We start from the raw sequence: 20734 nt of genomic DNA, 5'->3' as shown, positions 1-20734 counted from the left end.
TAATCAAGGATATTGAGTCTATACTTAGGGCTTTTCTTTGGTCTGGTCCTGATTTAAAGAAAACTGGTGCTAAAGTTTCCTAAGAGCATCTGTGCTCCCCTAAAGAGGAGGGGGGTCTTGGTTTCAAATCTTTGCAAATTTGAAACAAAGCAGCCATTACAAAGCATATTTGGTTCCTAATCTCAGGGGGAGAACAGTCCATGGTGTCAGTGGGTCAAATCGTACATAATAAGAGGTAGGAGTTTCTGGAATCTGAAAATACCTAGTGATTTTACATGGGTTTGGAGGAAGCTTTTGAATCTCAGCCCCTTGGTTAAACCATATGTTCTTAGTATACTAGATAATGGACATTCCACATTTTTGTGGCATGATAATTGGCATCCTCTAGGCCCTCCAATGGATAGATTTGGTACAAGAATTGCATATGACTCTGGTATCCCACAAGATGCTTTTGTATCTCACATTATTAACACTACAAGAAAAATCACATTTTACAGCGTTTGAAAAACGCTATTAAATGATATATACAGCGTTTCTCCAAACGTTGTATTAGCCGACGTTATTAAAAGTCTTAGACTTAAGACATCGTTTTTTAAACGCTATAGAATGTGAAGTTTTTACAACGCTATAGAATGTAAAGTTTCTACAACATTTTAAAAACGCTATAGGATGTGAAGTTTCTGTAGCGTTTTAAAAACGCTATATTAGCCAATTTTTTGCATTTTTTTAAAAATTCTATAAATACTAATATATTAGCATTTTCAAATAAGATCATGGTAATTTCATGGGAGAATTTTTCATAAGTCCATTATAGCAGTTTCATAACCCACTAAGTCCACTAACCTACGAAAATACTAATATAACCCTGTAGCCCTAATCACTATATATACCCCACTATAACAGTTTCTTTTTCATTTCCTTCAAACGTGGGGAGGGGGGAGGGGAAGGGGGGAAAGGGAGAGAGAGAGAAAGAGAGATCAGAGAGAGGAGGGAGCCGCCGGAACAAGCATCTTGACTCAACCTCCTGTCTTCGCCGCCGTTGCCGCCCACCTCCAGTCGCCGTCACATCCCATCCCAGCCTCCCGTTCCCGCCGCCATCGCCACCCACCTCCTGTCGCCGTCGCATCCCGTCCCAGCCTTGCCGTCGCCATCGCATCTCACCTCCATGTCACCTTCGTGTTCGACAAAAGTATAGGTCGCTAGCGCGTCACCAAACGAGATCTGCACAAATCTCTACGAGATCGCCGTCCTTTTCCACCGTCAGCTTCATTCCCACCACTGCCGTTGTTTCAACACAAACAGGTATGTCAAGTTTAATTTAGGGTTGAACATATAAGGTTATTTGTTACTATTTGTTCAGATTTGATTTGGTTAGGATTTTGGATGAACTTATGGGATCATATAATGTTATATATGAGCTTCTGAAATCATTTTCATTGCAGTGGAATAACATATGATGCTATCTGTTAACATCTGAGTCTTTAACATATAACCCTAATTACATACCGACTGTAATATAATTAGGTCAGATTTTATGGCTGAAATTACACCACAAGTTCTTGAAAATATTGTTTTCGCTGCAGTTCGGGGTTATAACATTGTAAACATATAACATTAGGTTATAACATTGTAATGCTATATGTTATTGCGTAACATTATATGACGTTATATATTCTCCTGTTGGTTGTTTATAAATATCGTTTTGTTCTTTGAAGATGTATGGTATTTTATCATTTTGTTCGGTTGTCATTTTGCTCTGTGAATATATATGGTTATATATTCAGGTTTATAAGCCGCTGCTTGGACCTATTCAATAACATAAATTTAGTAATTTATTAATTTTTGTATATAAATATATGTTATTTTTATTTGTACATATAACAATATTATAAAAAGATATGATATGATCTCCGTATATGAGACAAATATACGGAACATATACCATTAACACAGATGATGGTTATTTGTGTATCTAACGTTATTGTTTGGTCAGTATTCACTGAATTTCGTGAAAATATGTGTAAATATAAGGTTATATGGCAATACACTGTTGTGTGGTTATATGTGGACTTTTTATTTGTCAATCTGCTTCAATTCTTTATGTCATCAATTGGTTATTTGGGACAGATTTAGACATATAAGGTTGAATGTCAATACACTGTTGTGTGATTATATGTGGATTGTTTATGTGTCAATCTCTGTGAGTATATATTGTCATATGCCAGTTTTTCTGAACATATAATGTTATATGTCTGAATCTGTTTATGGTTATTAGAAGTAAGTCATTGATGCCGCTGCGCGGACCAATTCAATAAAGTAAACCATATAACGTTATATGTGTGTTTCTGATAACCATATATGTCTATAACAGAGTTTAGTTCTTAACAGATAACCATAATGACACTGTGCTGATGGAGTTAATGATGAACTCCAACCTCAGAAGAGTCCTCCACATCAAATCCTTCTACCAAAGATACATGATGAAATTGAAAAGCCACATCAGGATCGTTGAGTCTGAAAAGACAGCCAATGCCATTAGATTTAGAATTTTAATTTATTTAAAATCTTTTGGTGTAATTTATTTATCTTGTTTTCATATTGCTATTCAGGAGACTTTGGATCTATTTTGTAGATTTGTCGATCAAATTTATAACTATGTAAGCCTCATATATCAATGAAATTGATTTGTTATTCATGTTCTGAATAATACCCAAATAATGGTACATGTTCTTCTTTTTTTGGAGTTTCACTGCACAGAAACTCACATATAATATTATATATTTTACTTTATTAAACTGGTCCGCGCAGCGGCTTCACTGACTCACTTTTGATAACGTTATATATTCAACCGAACCACTAATCAAATGTCGATTTCACATTTAATATTGTTATATGAGGCAAGGTCAAAATTCCACTTTTTTTGATGAATGAGTATCTAACGTTAAATGTATGTTTCTGTCATGTGTATCCCTTGAAAAAAATGAACATATGACATTATATAAGGTTAAACCTGAACAACCAAAATCATTTTAGGTTTGCATCCTTAATATCGTTATATGTGATCTTCTGTCATGTGCGAATGAATATATAACGTTAAATGTGAGTTGATGAATGAATATATAACGTAAAATGTAAGTATACAACGTTAAATGTGAGCTGATGAATGAGTATATAACGTAAAATGTAAGTATCTAACGTTAAATGTGAATTGTTGAACGAGTATATAACGTTATATGTGATCTTCCCTCTTTCTCTCTATCGCAAAACTCCCTCTTTCTCGCTGTCGCAAAATTCCAACGTCACTGTCGTAATTGGCGTGATTTCAAAAGTAGAAGGGATAATGGGCTAAATGGATGAGATTTGAATAGAAGGGTAATTCTGTCAAGCATTATTTCCCTTTTTAAATGTAGTGGACTTTATGCCTTACCAAATACATATTAGTAGACTTAGTGGGTTAGAAATTTGATCAGTGGACCTAGTGGGTTAGAAACATGCTATAATGGACCCTAGACCAATTTTTTATAATTTCATTTAAGAAACAAAAATGATTTATTTCATTTAACACCAACTATATCCAAATGTCAATATACAATAAACAATTCAACCATTGAATAAAGATTCATTACATTAGCTTGGGAAATAATTTCCCAATAAAAACTACATAAAAGAGTCCAACTAATTGGACTCATTGAAAAATAACTAATGTAATTCTACTTTCCTGAAAATATAACCATGCACTAGGCCAACCATCTCATTCCGCTTACTTGAAGCTTACTTCTTTGCCGAGTTTATACCCTTTCTGCTCCCAAAGCCAACCACATAAATGGGCTACTTGAAACCCTCCAAAATATGAGAAACATGCCCGTAGGTTGAAGTTGTAGCAACAAAAATCATCCCCGAAAAGATGCAACACATAGTAGAAGTCCGAAGAAAAACACTTGCAGCAAGAGCTATAATAGACATCCACACCAAGCAAACAAAAGCAGGCATTACCTTATTCCAATTCCTCCTCGCCTAGAAGATTAAAATTTGGTTGCCTGCATCTAGGATAAAAAAAGGGGCTTAAGTGTCAGATTATGTAACAAGGTCCCGGGTTAATCACAGCGTAATCCAAAAAACGCTATTTTCTTCTGCTATTGAAAGCACTAGTTGTAGTGTCAGATGGAGGCACACATGGAACCAAAAACAGCAGAACAGGCGGAGGCATACTTAGAACCAAAACCAATCCGAAATATGGACACAACATCAACAAACTTCAGAGTATACTTGGTAGTACGCAACAAAACCATTCTAGAATCACACACACCCCCACAGACATCTCGATACTCCCAATGGTAGAAAAATATATATACAGCAACAATTACAATTCATCATCAGCAAGTTAACTCCAAAATGCACATACCTTGAATTTGTCTTTTCCTTCACAAAATCCTTCCAATGCAGTGACTTGATGGTATCAGGTTGCCTGCAGCTTTAGCCTTTCTTCCTCATTTGAAGCGTCTTTCATTTTATTTTATTTTTGACTAATCTCGACGTTGAGGCTCTACAAACTTCATCCATTTTCTGCAAAACACTTTCTCTCAGCCATTCTTTATCAAGCTGGAATCTTCACTGAAAACTTGTATGTAACATGTAGTTCTATCATTTTTTAAGCGAACGGCCAAAAAGAAATATATAATGAGCAAATAAGGGCACAAGAAACAAGTACCTAGATGGACATTTATTCAATGGTTACCCATCCTAGGAAGACTATCAAGCCACACGATACCTCTGTACTAGAAGTGGTATCCATAGAAGATGTCTTGTTCTAAAGCAATGTCACCGGTACAAAGTTTGGCCCAAGCAACAATAACCAAAAGAAACTTGGGTTTAAATAATAATCATCCAGTTTATTTCAAAAACTACCAAGTCAATCTAAGTTCCAAGTCATAATCCGCAATTTAAGGTTATCATAAAGCTATGCTCTGATGACCATTGAAAAATTCTTCAATTCTGAAGCAAAATCTAAGTCCTCAACATATCCAAATCTAATCAAGCTAACATGCACTGGCTAGTCTCACTTGAACTTCATTAAACACATCTTAATCTCTTAAATAAGCTTGTGTCAGGTTATAGCTTTCGTCCTTCAATGTTTAGTTGGTTCTTTAACTCGTCAATTGTAGTCTGCATATGTGCCATTTGAGACTTGAACTGAACATTTTCTTCATGTAGCCACTTGTGATAATATGATTAATTTCGTCAGTGCGACTCCTTTTCCAAATCCTCTTAAATGGCCACGCCTCTCGGGACCAAGCACTCAAAACTCAACCCCAAAAATAAAAAGCAAAGCACTTAGTGTTGTAAGTGCAAAAACTATAGCACCACATGGCACACCTTAATTTGACTGGCCCAAGAGCCCTTACAGTGAATCAAGTGATCCAAACCATTACAGTGAATCAAAAACTAAAAGCAGATTCCTACGAAGTTTGGATAGTATCCATGACCAACTTGCCTCACTTAACCCTACCCAAGGTCATATTGAAGCTAAAGCATGCTATCCTCATAGTTACCAGGCAAAAGGGAATAAAGGACACCAAAAAAAAAACCTTAGCTTCACTACAATTTTTATTTTTTTATAGGCTGCAACCAGTATCAACTGCAAAACATTCCATGTTTAAGTAGCAAAGAGTAGTGTTCTAATGATTCCATTTCCTTATCCTTGTACCTTCTAGTTTTCCATTTACTGCCACAGCCAAATGTGAGCAGGAGCAAGAAACAAGAACAGAAGGGAAAACAAAGATGCAAACAAATATATTCACAGGAAATTCTATCCACACATTATTGGGAAAAGAATTTCAACAAGCTGGAGCACAACAGATACCCCATAAATTGATACAATACCTGGAGTACAGTCAACACTATAGCTTGATTTGCTTCCTTCTCCATAAGCCATCCACCCGGAGCTTCAATGGCAAGAGCAAAATGAGTTTTCTGCCCATACAGGAATATAAGAGAACGATGTTAGGCGCAAGCGTTTCCTCCTCTTCTTCTCAGCGAACACTATAATTGGTTTCCTATCATAACATTTCTAAAAAACCGCTATAAGATAATGCTATTAAAAAGCAAATTTGTTGTAGTAATTTCCCTAACTAATCCACTTACTAATTTCTCTCAAGAATCATTGACTAAATATTATTGAGGGGTGAGAATGTTGAATTCTCTCATCTTATCAACATACATGGCAACCACTGAAAAAATATAAAAATCTCATCGCTCACCTTGTTATTGAAAACATACATGGCAACACCTGTCGTGCAGTAGCATTCCCCAACTCATGTCTCTATGGTATTCAATCGCCAACACCTGTCATGCGTTTTAAACATACATGGTATAACTGGTGTTCTCTTCCAATTGCAGGACATTATTATGAACCATCAAATTCAATTTTCATGTTTAGCAATTATATATCTAGAACATCTCTTGTTTCTGACAGGACTAAATTAAACCCAAAACATTAAAATGTGAAGATACAAACAAGTAGGGAACTCACACCAATTACAACAGCTTGTGATGTTAGAGATTGCATTGCATCGAGCAAACTATAAAGTAGTCATTGTTTACCTTGAGAAGCACCTGGTGAAGCGTGTGACGTATAGCAACAGAATTTAAAACACATAATAGTCTATATGGGCTCCAATTTCTTTGGGAAAAGGGGGGTTTAACCATTACTAATCCACCTAACTGCACCATACTTGCACAAATGCCAAAGACATACAAAGTGGACAAGGATAGGAGAGGAGGAAGAATAGAAAGGTAATTTCAGTTCAAAGATTCAGGAATGAGAACAACAAAAGAGAATCGAAACAAATTCAAGATTGAACCCTGTACCCAGGCTGAGTTAAATCAAGGAAGAAGAAGGAAGTATATATATCAGACGCAGATAAATAAAGGCAATGAATATTTGAAGTCATCGAGATTAAACCTTGAGAGCACAATTGTCGTCACTGTGTAAAAGCCCATTTAGCTTTATCTGCAAGTAAATTACTGCAGGACCTTTCTTCCCTATTCATTCAATATCTAATCTTCTAATTAAAATGCAACTGTAAAATGCTGAACAGAAAGCAAACAACTGATTTCGTGTCAGGATTTTGATCCAATAGATGTTCAATAACAAGCTCTTAACACCTAGAAAATATCCAAGTTAACATATAAATAAACAAAAAAAATATTACTAATAAGTAATAAGTAGTCTCAGCAATTAACTTCTAAGATTCATAGAGGGGCATTGATTAGTACCACATTTTTACCACAACCTTGGGGGCCAAGAAGCACAACAGAGTTGTTAGCAGGGAAATGGAAAATGGATAATCTTATGACAAAACAAAGAGAAGTGATAATGGCTAGGTATAGTAGCAGTAACATTCATAGGGATCTCCATAAAACAACTCAGTCTCAAGATGTTGTGAACCAATTACAATTACAAGAATCACAGGATTAAGCCAAAAATCGAGCTATTTAGTGTGTGTGTGTGTGTGTGTGTGTGTGAGTGAGAGAGAGAGAGAGAGAGAGAGAGAGACTTACAACCTGTGGGAGTCCAAATAGATAATTCTCTGGCGAAGAAGTGCGTTAACGGCATCGAACTCTCAGAATCGGGGCAACCAAGTGGGCGCAAGCCGCGCAACAGAGTAGTTGAAGAATGAATCTGGACAGAAAACCACAAATGATTTTGCCCCTTCTATTATGGGTCTATATGTTATTGAAGAACCAAATTTGACTCAAGCATATTATCAAACACTGCATGGGCAATATGTTAATGTCAACCATTAGCAATAATAATATGGGGTTGTGAACACTACTTGGACAGAAACGTAGAAACAATGTTTTGTTGACAAGTTGATTATTCCTTCTGATTTTTTCCCGAAACATACAAATGATAGCTTTATTGCGCTAGAATAGTATTTCGAAACCCAAATGCGTACAAATGAAATTCAAAATTTACCAAAAACAAGGAAGGGGACTGAAATAAATTAAACAATTACCTGCCATAGTTTATTTTGCTAAGAGTTCGTTATGTGTTACAAAGAGAGAATAGATTCATTTGTTAAAGAATGAGAGTACGTTAGAGTTACAAAGAGAGAATAGATTCGCTCATCTTTCAAATTAAAGAACCAGATTCACGACGACAACGATTGCAAATACCAAAGTAGGGAAATAACAAGATTTGTAGAAAGTAGTGGATTTACCTCAGAGATTTCTCTTCGTTTGCTCTGAAGAAAGAACCAGAACCAGATCTAGAAGTCAATGAAGGGCACAGTTTTGAAACTGCGTTTCTGTTGGACTGTGATTTAGGGCTTGTTTATTAGGAGCAAAGATAGGCGAAGATGTATAGGATTTCTGCTTGACTGTCTTCGGATTCATCATTTGTGTGTGTGTGAGAGAGAGAAATTGGGGGTTGGAGGTTGATTAAGTGAATGTGATTCATTCAAAATGTTAGCGAAAAAGTAGGCGGGCATTTTTCCGGAGAAAAGATAGCGGGCGAACAAATAGGCGCACATTTTCCTGGGGAATAGATAGCTTTCTTGAAAAAATGCTATAGATTAACGCTATGAATTGTCATATTTGTTGTAGTGTAAGGATTCAAATTGGGTGTTCCCCATTACCCAAACATTTGATCTAAATGAGGTGAGAAACACTCTGCCCCTTCTTATTCAGTCCAAGTTGAATGGGGCAGATCAAACAAGGTGGACTCTTACTTCCAATGGGCAATTCACAATAGCCTCTTTGTGGGACAAATTGAGAACTCCCTTTCCTATGGTCTTGTTGCATAAGATAGTGTGGTTCTCTGCTCACATACTAAAATGTAGCTTTGTCACATGACTTGCCATTCAGAATAGGCTTGCCACTGCTGATAGACTTGTGTCATTTGGTCTAAATATTCCTCCACAATGTGGTTTGTGGCAGGGAAGCGAAAGCCACAACCATCTCTCCTTTAACTGCCCATTCACCAAGCAGGTATGGGATACCATTCAGGCCAAACTACATGCTTCATGGCCTACTAGATCTTGGGCCGACTGGGTAACTCTGTTATCAAATGTTAAGGGCAAATCTCTCAAAAGTGTAATCATTAGATTGGGCTTTACAGTAACTGTTTATCATTCTTGGATTGAGAGAAGCTTGAGGAAGTTCCAAAATCAATTCTGTACTTGGGAGATAGTTGTTCAAAAAATTTGCACTATGGTGAAAGCAAGGCTTTTATCACTTTCTAATTTGCCTCATTCACAAGCAGAGTCGATTGTAAATGAATGGAGCACTGCTGTGAGTTAGATTACTGTGCTAAATACTGTTGCTAAATTACTGCATCTGTTGATATTTCTAATGGTTGTGTGATCCAAATGAGCAGGTTGTTCACTGTATTGGCATCCTTTAAGGTGGCTAGCAAGTTACAAAGGAGGATACATGACTGCTAATACTCCTACTTAAAAGGTATTTACCTTAATCTCTACTCTTAGTATGTTACTGCAGCTGCTGTAGGTGAATACAGCTATGGAAATCTCATTTCTTTGCCTATTCCCTTTGATTTGTGCATGCTAGCATATATTTGATCCTGTGAGATGTGTACTTTAGCCCAAATTTTTTGAGAGTGGAGGTAATAGTTAGTGGGAGTCTTTTTGTAAGGGAAAGTTGAGGGAGTTAAGGTCCTTCCTATTGCTTTTAGAATTTTGGTGAGATAGGCTTCGAGGGAGTTAGAAGGTGAACAGATAAAGCAATAGGCCTATTTTGTTCTGTTTCAGTTTTCTCTAGAATGCAGTGTGTGTAGCATTTTTGTGCTACAGTTTATGCTTCTGTTATGTTACTGTTACTGTTTCTGCTATGGCACTAATATTGAGCTAGGATGGTGTATCCTACGGCTGCAAACGTTTTCTGTTGAGGGCAGGCTATCAGTTCTGTTCTGCTGTTGTGCTTGCTGTTTAGGGCCTTGTGCAGCTTTTCATAATTGATACTCATATCAGCAATAGTTACTTTCACCTGCTGTTTGTGGCTTCAGCAGTAGGATTTGTTCATTTTTGCTTCAGTCCCTATCTTTGTGGTATGTTTCAAGGCCAAGGTACCTCAATGTGCTGGGGATTTTATACCCGACAGCTGCTGCACTTATTCTACTACTACCGTTGTGATTGATAGTTGATCTAGTAGATTGCCTGTATTTGTGCTATCCGTGGGGAGTGTCCCATGGACAGGTTGCACTTTTCCTTTTAATGTTTTGTACCTACCCTTGGGGGTTGTCCCTTAGGTTGTTTAAGCCTTTCTAGGGGGCTTGTCCCTAGCTTTTCTTCTCTTTTGCTTTTTGCTACTTTTTATGAGTTTCATTTATATCACTAGCTTTAGCTTCATCCTTACTCAAGTTCCAGAAGGTGGTTGCTTTGTTAGGTGGCTGAGCTGTTCAGTGCATCATGTAGGCACACAAAGTTGGTGGACTGATCTGCTCTCTGCTGCTGCTGTGGCAGCTTGTTCAGAGACTGCAACAATTGGGTTCTACTGTCATAGTTCTGTTGTTTTGCTCATATCACATGGTTGTTCCTTCAACTGTGATCAATAGCACTTGAAGTTTGTTGTTTTGGTGTTGCTTAGTGAGGAGCTGCTGCCACCCTTTGCAGCAACTGAAAGGTTGCACTAAGCTGAAAGATTGCTTAATTGGTGGCGGTTCTGCCATGGATTTGTCGTTCATGTTTGTTCATGTGTATCACAGAATCATATGGATGCTGTTCAATACTCCAGACTGCTCCCATTGGTTGGAATACTGCTATATCCCTTTTGTAGATGGGTAGGAAACAAATGTATCTCGGGGCTTCTCTTGATGTTATTTGTTTTGTCTTCATCTCATTAGTTTGCTAGATTTTAATATTATCCACTCCATGTAGCCACTTGGCATAGAGTATCAATTTTCTTAGTCTTTGTTTTGTTTTGTTTTTTCCACCTGGGGTATGCTCCTTGCAGACTGTATATTCGGTTAGCCTTTTTTATTTTCAAGCTGATTTACCCTATAAAAAAAAAACTACCAATCACCACAGACTACAGAGATGGGATATGCAAACCACAATACTAATACTCCAACCGAAACCAGAGTAACAAGCATAATACCCACTTCTAATAGAACAACTACTACAAAGGAACAAGGCACCGAGAAGAGGCTCAAACTGGAGATGTCGGCATTCGACAAGGCTACCCTTCCAAGTACCTTACACACCACACCCATTCCATCCAGACCACTACACCCTCAACCTAATCCCGTAGGCTCACTATAATCTAAAAGAGGGACAAAAAAAGAGGAGCCACAAAATGTGGCCACCTGAACCGCAGGTGAAACCAAGCTGCCCATTTTAATCAGTGCACTACGCCAATCTAATCAATGACAGCTCGCGATGCTACCCCTTTCTATCAGTGCACGACCACAAATCTAGTCAATGATAGCCCCAGTCACACCACACTACGCTAAAGAACCAAGCCAGTAAAACAAAGAATCATGGAAATTAATGGAGCTCTAACAAGTTGCACAGCAATTGAGCCCCACATTGGGCAATGAGCCTAGTAACTAAACTAGGCAATTTGAGCCCCGAATTGGGCAATGAGCCCAGTAACTAAACTGGGCCTGAATCACAGTGTCAAACAACACTACATCTGATGTTGGTGTTTGCAGCACCTAGATTGAAACCCCAAATACTAACAGTACACTGGCCCAAAAGTCCAGCAACAAATTTTACATTAAATAAGCAACTGCAAAGCTCCATACTGAACACGGAAATAACCCTGCTCTTGACCACAGGAAACAAGGTCGGGGTATACCTTTAGGCACACCACCAAAGGCTTTGTCAACGGTGATTTTCCAGCACAAATCGAACAAACCAGAGGCTGGATTGAACTGTTCCTAAGGTGGTGAACTCAGGTCCAAAGCATGCTTCTAGGAACTGAGTTACCCGAGAGCCCTTCGGTGCTGGTTCTTGAGAGGACCCAACCGGGATGCCTAGGTGTAGATCGGATCCCAACTGCGAGCACCCAACCGAGTCAGAACCACACCACCGTGAGCACCCAAAGTTTGGTGATTTTCTAAAACCCAATCAGAACCACACCACCGGACGCCGGAGAACAAGGATGTACGCCACCTTCAGTCTCAGTCGCCGAAATCCGAAGACCCCACAACCAGACACCGCCGCCCATCGCTGCATCAGTTCCGATGTAGGCCAAATAGGGTTCACTCACTACTGCTCTCAGTTGTGTAGCGATGGTATATGGCCACTGATATTGTGATATATAAAGCCGAGAGCTCATTTCTGAATAACCCTCTTGATATAATCAGAGCCGGTGCCGATCTGGTATGTAAGCTCTCCAAAAGGTAGAGTTGAAGTAGGCGGGACTCTCCACACCACACAACCCGTGACTGAAATTGGCCGATCAGAGCTTTGAAATTACATCTAGATCAGATTTATGGGTAGCAATTTGCAGGGGAGAGTGCAACTTTCTAGCGTTCCCTTCTACTCGTCAGAATTAATTGAAAAACAAATTGAAACAAGGGGCGTAGAGTCCTTTTTTCCCCACTTTACTCCTTTTAAAAGTGTTTCGATTCTTTATTTATTGGGTTATTTACCTAGACACCCCTCCACGTTTATCCATTTTTCATAGTCACCCCCTCCATGAATTTTCGCTACGGTGAGACTCTCTCATTAAAGTTTACTTTTGGAGGACCAAACTCCATTGGACGGAATGACTGAAAAGGACCTATTTACCCTCTCTTATATATAGTCAACACTTGTTCTTTTTCTTCCCACACCATTCTCTCCACCACACGAGAACTTCTCTCTCTACTCTCTACATTAGCCAAACTATAACACCATAAGCCCTAAGCATCCTAATCCCAATCCACTAAATCCCACAAACCCTAACATAGTAATCTCATCAAATCTCCATGAACCATGTAGCATCAATGTGATCGATGAAGGGAGTGTAGAATTCAATTTCCTAAAACTAATTCTATATGTGTATTTTTGAAATATATGAAAGTGTGTATGTTATATATCAGCACACTTTTATAATAATACTAATTTATAAAAAAATATTTTAATTTCGAATGGGAACACGTGTTCGAGTGGGGGCACGTGCCCCCGTGTGACCCCCTTGTGGATCCGTCCCTGGTTGTAAAGGTGGAGGGACTGACAAATAATCAAAAATTAATGTCCATTTAAAACCCAATAGATGACTAAAAGGATCAAATGGGCAAAATTGGCATGTATATTTTAGCATAAAAAGGGTCAACACGCACATTTGGTGAATTGAAATGCCTTTCAATAAGGTGCAAAAAGAACTTATGCAGTCAGAATGACGCCATGATAATCGAAGGACAAAAGAAGAAAAGTTACATATTCTTAAAAAAAATATATTCAATCATTTTCATCTCCTTTTTATTATTGAGGGACTTGGACAAGAACAAATTCTATATCTGAAAAACCCTAAACACAATTCTCACAAGCCAGAAGGTTTGTTGGAGAATGATTTTGTGGGGAACTTTAAGTATCCAGCAACAAAGATCTGAAAAACAAAAACGGAATCAAGCAGCACCAATAGCAACAAGGAAGAACAGGAAAGAGAATGAAGTCTTACCTACCGTAGCATGGACACCGCGACCGAGGGAAGCAGTATCATAAGGCACCATCCAAAGCCAGCATCATCTACTCCTCTTCTTACCCTTTCCCAATTGCCTAGATTTGAATGCATGTTCTTGGTTTTTTTTTTTTTGACATGACATGTTCTTGATCTTGGAGGAAAGCTTTTGCTTTTCCATACTTCTCAGCTCTTTCTTCATCTAGTTGTGCCTTGTCTTTCTCCTTCCTCCCAGATAGGAAGTGATTATCTTTCCTCAGTTCACGTGCTGCACCTTGAGCTTCCGGTCTTTTTTTTTGGGCCCAGCTAAATACAACTGCGAATTTACTACATGTAACCAATTTATAAGGAGGAATCCAAAAATTTCCTCTTATGAATTGGCTATATGTAGCAAATTCGCAGTTGTATTTAACAGCACCCTTTTTTTTTTTGGGTAAATCAGCTTGAAATTAAAAAAAGAGGCTAACCGAATATACAGCCTACAAGGGGCATACCCCAGGAGAAAAAGAAAAGAAAATCAAAAAGAAAATAACATAAAATTTGCCTAAACCAAATGGCTACATAAGGTGAATGAGACACGCTGTTTTCAATCCATCTTCCAAAAGGGAAGGAAAATATACGACACAGTAAGACAATATAAATTAACAAGGGATAACATAGGGCTGTGAGGAGGATGGACTCCACTCCAAAGCATCAAAAAGCTCTCCAGCCGGCCATAGAAATGGCCCATCCAAGTAATACGATTGTAGCAGCAGGACCTGTAAAAGCTCTCCAGCCCTCAACCTGTGCAGTACCCAATTGTTACAGCATAATCTGGGCAGCATCCAATTGTAGCAGCAGGACCGGGGCAGCCTTCCTTTCCAACTGGAATAGTGCTCATTATGGATAGGTTCAGAGCTAGCAACCAAAACAGTATAATGGACATCCAAGGGACATCCCCCCTTGGCTAGGCAAAATGATAATAAGAGCATGAAAGCTTGAAGAGTCCAGCATGGTCTCCAACAAATAAAATACAAAATACAAATACAACATGGAAACAGAAGCTCTCAAATAGCAACCAACAGCCCGAGCTTAACAGGACACAGCAGCATATGAATATAGTACAACAAAATTTACTTTCCAAAACCTACTCCTCACAGCATTATGCGTGGAAAAGGCCTGAGCAGCAACAAGAGTGCCAGCAGACAAAATACAGGCCAACACAAACAAATACATCCAGAAGACGCTAGCAGCCGAGAAGAAAGAAGGGCACAACCTGATACCAGATCATAAGCGCACAACCTGATTCTAGTCTTACGGGCTACTTTAACTTTTTCATCTTAGCTCGTTCACAATTTGGGTCATAATCTCTGCCCTTTACAAAGCTGCAAGATATAAAACAACCAAAGTTTAGCTTCTCAATGGAAGATCACCTAATGCAATTAAGAAATAGGCTTTGGGATTACATGAAAACTGACCAAAAAAAAAAAGGAAAGGAAAATATAAGAAAAGTGGATTACGTCTCCTCAAACTTTGGATTGAGTAATTTAATAGGCACTGGCTTTTGCTTTCGCATCTGCAGCAGGCGACGCAGCATGTGATGTTCTTGGGCTTTCTTCTCTATAAGTTGGAAAACATATCTGATGTTATCTCCTAGAGCATAAGGCATGTGTTCTTTTGTCCTGCCAATTCAGGTAATAATTTTGAAATTGGTGAGAATATTTCCGGGAATGAAGTAAATCCTGCTCAAGCGTTAACAAATCCTCGGAGAGTTTCAATTACAGATGCAAGAGTGCTGGCCGTGCACACAGAAGCATGTAATCACCATGCAGGGAAGAATCTAAGAGTAAGTGCATAATAAAAAGCATATGCATTAACCGGAAACTCAAGTATGTGTTAGAGCATCTCCAAACCACTAGTCACATGAGCCTTGTTAGCAAAAATGGCAAGCCCAACCCACTTACCTTCACTCAAATGGGCTCTCTATATGGCTAGGCATGCCTCAACCCAACTTTGCAAACTACATTTAACCAGTCTGGTGAGGCTAGGCAAATGTTAAGGAGGGCCCATATTTACACCATTTCACTCTACAAATTAATAATCCACCCTTAAGTTTTGAATTTGATTCCTGGATAGTCAAAGAAAGAGTAGGATTTTACGTTGATGGAAAGTGAATAAGCAAAATAAAGAATCTACTTGTACTTTTGATTAGGCAAAATTAAGAGTAGGGTTGGAAATGCTCTTATTTAGCTCAAAAGTTTGGGTAGATAGCAAAACCGGAGAGTGGGATTGGAGTACGTAGTTGTAGATGAAATAAATAATGCACTTCCTTTTTACTTCTTATTAGGTGAAATAACGAGTAGGGTTTAATTTAGTCCTGCATTTTTACCTTCCCTACATTTTTTTTTTGTCTTTGGTCATGTTACCCTGTCATGGATGGAAAAATGAACAAATGCAAGGGGAATATTGTAAATTGACAAGGATAAAAACTTAAAGACACAAAAAAGAGTGCGGGAACAGCTAAGATCAGAGTTCACCATGGAATCACGGCCAAATAAAATTTGGCATACTTAGACTAAGTAGCAACTTTCATAAGCCTAGGGCGGTAGCCATTATAGTAAATATTTAGCTGGCACATGAACTGCTTTGAACAAAAATTAGTACCAACTAATATTAGTCTGTTTAAAGCAACTCCCAAATCAGATCATAAAAGACGAATCCTTCTCCCCAAAAGTGATCCAACTTATATTTACAGCCACAAATGCATACAGAATGTATCTAGATCTGGCTACCATCATTCACAAAACACAAACCTTGATACCCTGAAAGAGCCCCACTACTAACCTGAAATTATCAGAGCTAAAGAAAGGGAAATCCCCGGGCATGTCCATTAACTTGAAGAAATCCAGAGGACTGATCTTTTTCACACAGGTATGTATATAAAGCAGAGGGCTGCGTGTTTTAATTTCCATAAAATGATTCGACTGCTACACGGGAAATTGGTATTGGTTATTTTCTTTGTGCAACCAAACGATGAAATCACTTGTTATATGGAACAACGGTGAACCCAGTCATACCTGAGAATCCTGAATTCTTCCAGGTTTTCTGTACATTGCTGTCATCAGCAAGGTATGAATGAAAGTAATGGCCTCAGAACAAAACTTTCGAGATTGTTTAGTGACCTGTAGGTAACACAGTCAAAATGAACCTTGGCTTACACACATAAGTCAAAGGAAATAGCTAAATTTACAGACACGAAGTGGGTACAAACACTAAGTAGGTTAGGATCGTAGAGAGAACACAACAAGGAATTATAAGAACACAAAAGACTGGAATATTATTGTAAACACTGAATGACTTTCTTACTTCCACTGACTTGGTTATTTACAGAGGGGATGCTCTCCTTTTATAGGCGTAAAGAGGCAACCAAATACATCAAGCATGACCTCAGGAAAACAGACAAAACACTATTACATTTTAGACTTGGTGAGACTTTTAGTAAAAGCAAACCTAATCAACTATTACACTTTAGACTAATCGTATACAACCATTATTACACCAACAATACTTAATAGTAAACATTAATAATTTCACCTTCTCTGGAAAAGAGGACAACACTACTACACTTTATTTTACACCACACAAAAGAGACAGCTGGTATGAACACGTGATTGTCACTCTGGATTATCTGAACTACTTTCTTCATCTCTGTCAGTCAAGTGATACAGGGTCAAAAGATAGCGGATATTTTGGCGCCATTCTTCCGGATAAGTATCATTGAATTTCCAGTTTGCAGATTCATAATGGAGGAGAGATGAGGGAACGTCTGCAGGTGTCAATCCATTGAGTGAACACATTGTTCGAGTCATGACCAGATAATTTCCACTGTGGATCTCAATGCTCGAGGACTCTTGATATGCTGAAAGGAATATAGTGTGATACTCCTTTCTCCAAGTGATAGAACCATCAGGATTAGGAAGACATCTGTTGTTGCGAGTTGTCCAAAAAGCAAATTGGAGGTCTTCGTCTGGACCTATGGGAAGTTGTCTGATCTTCTGTTGCCAGTAGGGTATGTTGCCAAAGAGCAAGAGAAATTTCAGAAAGAAATCTTCTGGAGGTTGAACTTGATTGAACGCCGCATGAGCCAGATAGACCAAGACTGCTGATTTATTAAAACAGACACTTATAGTATACACATCGACTAAATACCATAAAAGGAGATAGGCTTCTTTTTTGAAATAAAAGACATTATGGTAAGACACTTCAAACTGGGTGAGAAAAGGATAGACAGGATGAAAGGGTAGACCTTTTATGGGACCTTCATCAAGACCATACTTGAAAATACAGAGATGTTGAAGGTTTTGACACATTTGGACACATCTAGAAAGAAGGGTTAACTCTAAAAGATGACACTGAAGGTGGACAGGAAGATTGATTGGGTGGAAACAGAAAATCATGGGAAAACAACCAGGAACAAAGGAATGTGATTTTGTTTTTGAAAATTGGTTGATTTCTTTTTTGAGCCTTGACAAAAAATCAGGAAGGACATTTGTTTTTCCTTTTATGTGAACAACATCAAAACTCCAATTGGAAAACCAATTTGCCCATCTGAGTAACTGTGCTTTTGGGAGGTGCTTCTGTTTGAACTTAAGCATACTGGGGAAACTCATCATGTCAGTCTTAATTAGGAAATGATGACCGATTAGATGAAATTCAAACTTCTCAATGCTCCTTTTGATTGCGAGAATTTCTTTGTAAGTAGAGTGGTAATGAAGTTCTGCTGGAGAGAAAGCACCACTATTGTATCCACAAATTCTGCGCTTTTGATCTGAATTTTCTTCCAAAAGAACTGCTCCCCAATATAGATCAGAGGCATCTGACTGAAGGACTCTCTTTCCATTTGAAAGTATGGTTAATGGAGAAAAAGTTTTGGCTATGGCTTTGAGGTCTTTTACAGCTTTGGTACAAAGGGCTGACCAAGGAGGAGGGGTTTTCTTTAGTAGAGCTGAGAGAGGAGTTCGGTATTGGGCCAGGTTGGGAATAAAATCAGCCATATAGTTAACAATTCCAAGGAACTGTTGAACTTGTTTGGCTGTGAGATTTTCATCTGAAAAATGGTCAAGTTGGGAGGCCATATAAGGCTGGAGGGTATATTGACCTTTAGAGATATGCATCCCCAAAAAATCAATTTCTGGTTGAGCAAGAAACATTTTTTTCTCTGAAAGCATGATACCATGGGTTTGGACTAGGGAATGGAAAATTTGTAGTATGACAACATGAGACTCAATATCTGGAGAAAAAAGTAGGATGTCATCAATATAGACAAGGGCTGAGGATAGAATAAGAGCGAATACCCGAATCATGGCCTTTTGAAATAAGGATGGAGCTGTTTTCAATCCAAAAGGCATGACTGACCATTGGAAGTGGTGGTCTGGAATGCAAAAACTAGTTTTAGGGCGATCATCTGGATGGATGCCCAGCTGCCAAAAACCTGCTTTCAAGTTAAACTTTGAGAAAATTTAAGCTTTAGGCAAGTTTGCAAAAAGAACACTTCTTCGAGGAAGAGGGAATTTGTTATCCTGCAGAAATGATTAAGAGGCTGGTAGTTGATAACCAGGCGAAGCTTTCCTCTTATCTGCTCTGTTCTTTTGTTGACATAAAATGCTTCACATGCCCATTGAGAGGTTGTGGGCTCAATGAAACCTTCTGATTGAAGTTGCTGGAGTTCTTGAAGAGCAAGCTGGTAGTGTTCTAGGTTCATTCCATGATGGGTAGCTTTGGTGGGGTTAATGTCTTAATTTTTCTTAAAAGGAAGAGAAATGAAGAAATCTGGATTTTTCCAAAATGGGTTGGAGCATTTAGTGAGGAACTGGGAGTGGGATTCAGCACATGAAGTTTGGATTATGGTTTCTTTGATGGAGGAGAAAGTTTCTATGGAAAAGATAGTCCAAGGTAACAAGTAGTTTTTGTATTTCAAACCTCTTTTGAGCCAGGAAACTTTGCTGAGTTTTTGGAGAATATCAAAGCCTAACAATAAATCTTTTCCTGGGAGATCGGAACCATAGACTTGGAGTTTTATGGTGTATCCTGGGAAAAGTTGAATGGTAATAGGCTTGCTGATCAGGGTGATAACAAAAGTTTCTCCATTGGCTGCTGTAAAGGGTCTAAAACACGATTGCCAAAAGGACCTGGGAAGGATTGCTGGGTTGAGAATGGAGGCTACTGCACCAGTTTCAAAGAAAGCGATGACTGGTATGGGTTTCTCATATTTGCCAAGCAAGATTTTGACCTTGGCTAAGGGTTGAGCCAGCATGATATTAGAGAACCTAATTGTTTGGACTTCATAGGGGAATGAGTCAGGATCATCAGAAGAGTCACCTGATTCTGAGGAATCGTCTAAATCATCAAAGGTAAATGCAAGGACTGCTTCATCTGTTGCTTCATTGTCGATAGAAAATAGTGATTCGACATCAGCATCTTCAAGATCATCATCAATGAGCGCCAAAGAGCTCACCATTTTGTCTTTTGCTGCCTTATTTGGACACTGTTTTGCATAGTGCCAATTTTTTCCGCATATGTAGCAGCGATCAGACTTTCGCTGCCCTCTGAACTTTTTCTTCTTGAAAAATTTCCATTTTTTCCGGCGTGAGAACCTGCCAGATTTTGAAAATTTTGAAAGCTTGCTAGGAGATTGGAACTTCCATTTCTGAAAGTGTTTGGACTTCCGGTATGAAGGACGGCAAGTGCACTTCTTGCCTTTGCACTTTATGGATAAGTCTGGTCGGTCACATGCTTTGCCAAGAAGTTTTCCCTGTTCTTCAAGAGTTCTGAGAAATTTCTGATGATTGCACAATTTTTCCAAGGCAATCAATGAATGCTGGTAAATACCACCAAAAGATGTTGCATTCAGCGTCAATCCTTTTGTCTGAAGTAACCTTGTTGTCTCATTTCCCAATGGTTCAGGAAGGGAATTGAGAAAGGCTTGCTTGAGATTGACATCATCCATGCCGTTGAGAAGATAAAATCTCTGAGACATACGGTCATAGTGAATCTCGAGATCTTTCCTTTTGAATGAACAACACTTCATGCTGAGATATTCCTCTCAGACAAACTCTTTTGTATTTTTGTG

At 38.5% G+C, this 20734-nt stretch overlaps 1 protein-coding gene and 1 long non-coding RNA gene across 2 annotated transcripts; one reads left to right on the top strand and one right to left on the bottom strand.

Annotated features, from left to right (window-relative positions):
* The first annotated feature begins 424 nt into the window (after nucleotides 1-424).
* On the top strand, nucleotides 425-2678 carry LOC131323809 (uncharacterized). The gene is made up of 4 exons (XM_058355648.1): nucleotides 425-433; nucleotides 957-1302; nucleotides 2389-2525; nucleotides 2610-2678. Exons 1-4 carry the CDS (start codon nucleotides 425-427, stop codon nucleotides 2676-2678), a joined length of 561 nt encoding a protein of 186 aa, XP_058211631.1.
* An 893-nt stretch (nucleotides 2679-3571) lies between these two features.
* LOC131323238 (uncharacterized) lies at nucleotides 3572-12544 on the bottom strand. The gene is made up of 7 exons (XR_009199130.1): nucleotides 8223-12544; nucleotides 7564-7773; nucleotides 6530-7089; nucleotides 6258-6342; nucleotides 5881-6067; nucleotides 4403-4563; nucleotides 3572-4037 (listed from the first exon to the last, which is right to left on the bottom strand). It is a non-coding gene; the product is annotated as an uncharacterized LOC131323238 (long non-coding RNA).
* Between the last annotated feature and the right edge of the window lie 8190 nt (nucleotides 12545-20734).

The sequence above is a fragment of the Rhododendron vialii genome, chromosome 4a (assembly GCF_030253575.1).
Source record: "Rhododendron vialii isolate Sample 1 chromosome 4a, ASM3025357v1".
NCBI lineage: Eukaryota > Viridiplantae > Streptophyta > Magnoliopsida > Ericales > Ericaceae > Rhododendron > Rhododendron vialii.
Note: the sequence above shows the minus strand (reverse complement) of the source record. Positions and strands in the feature narration are given on the sequence as shown.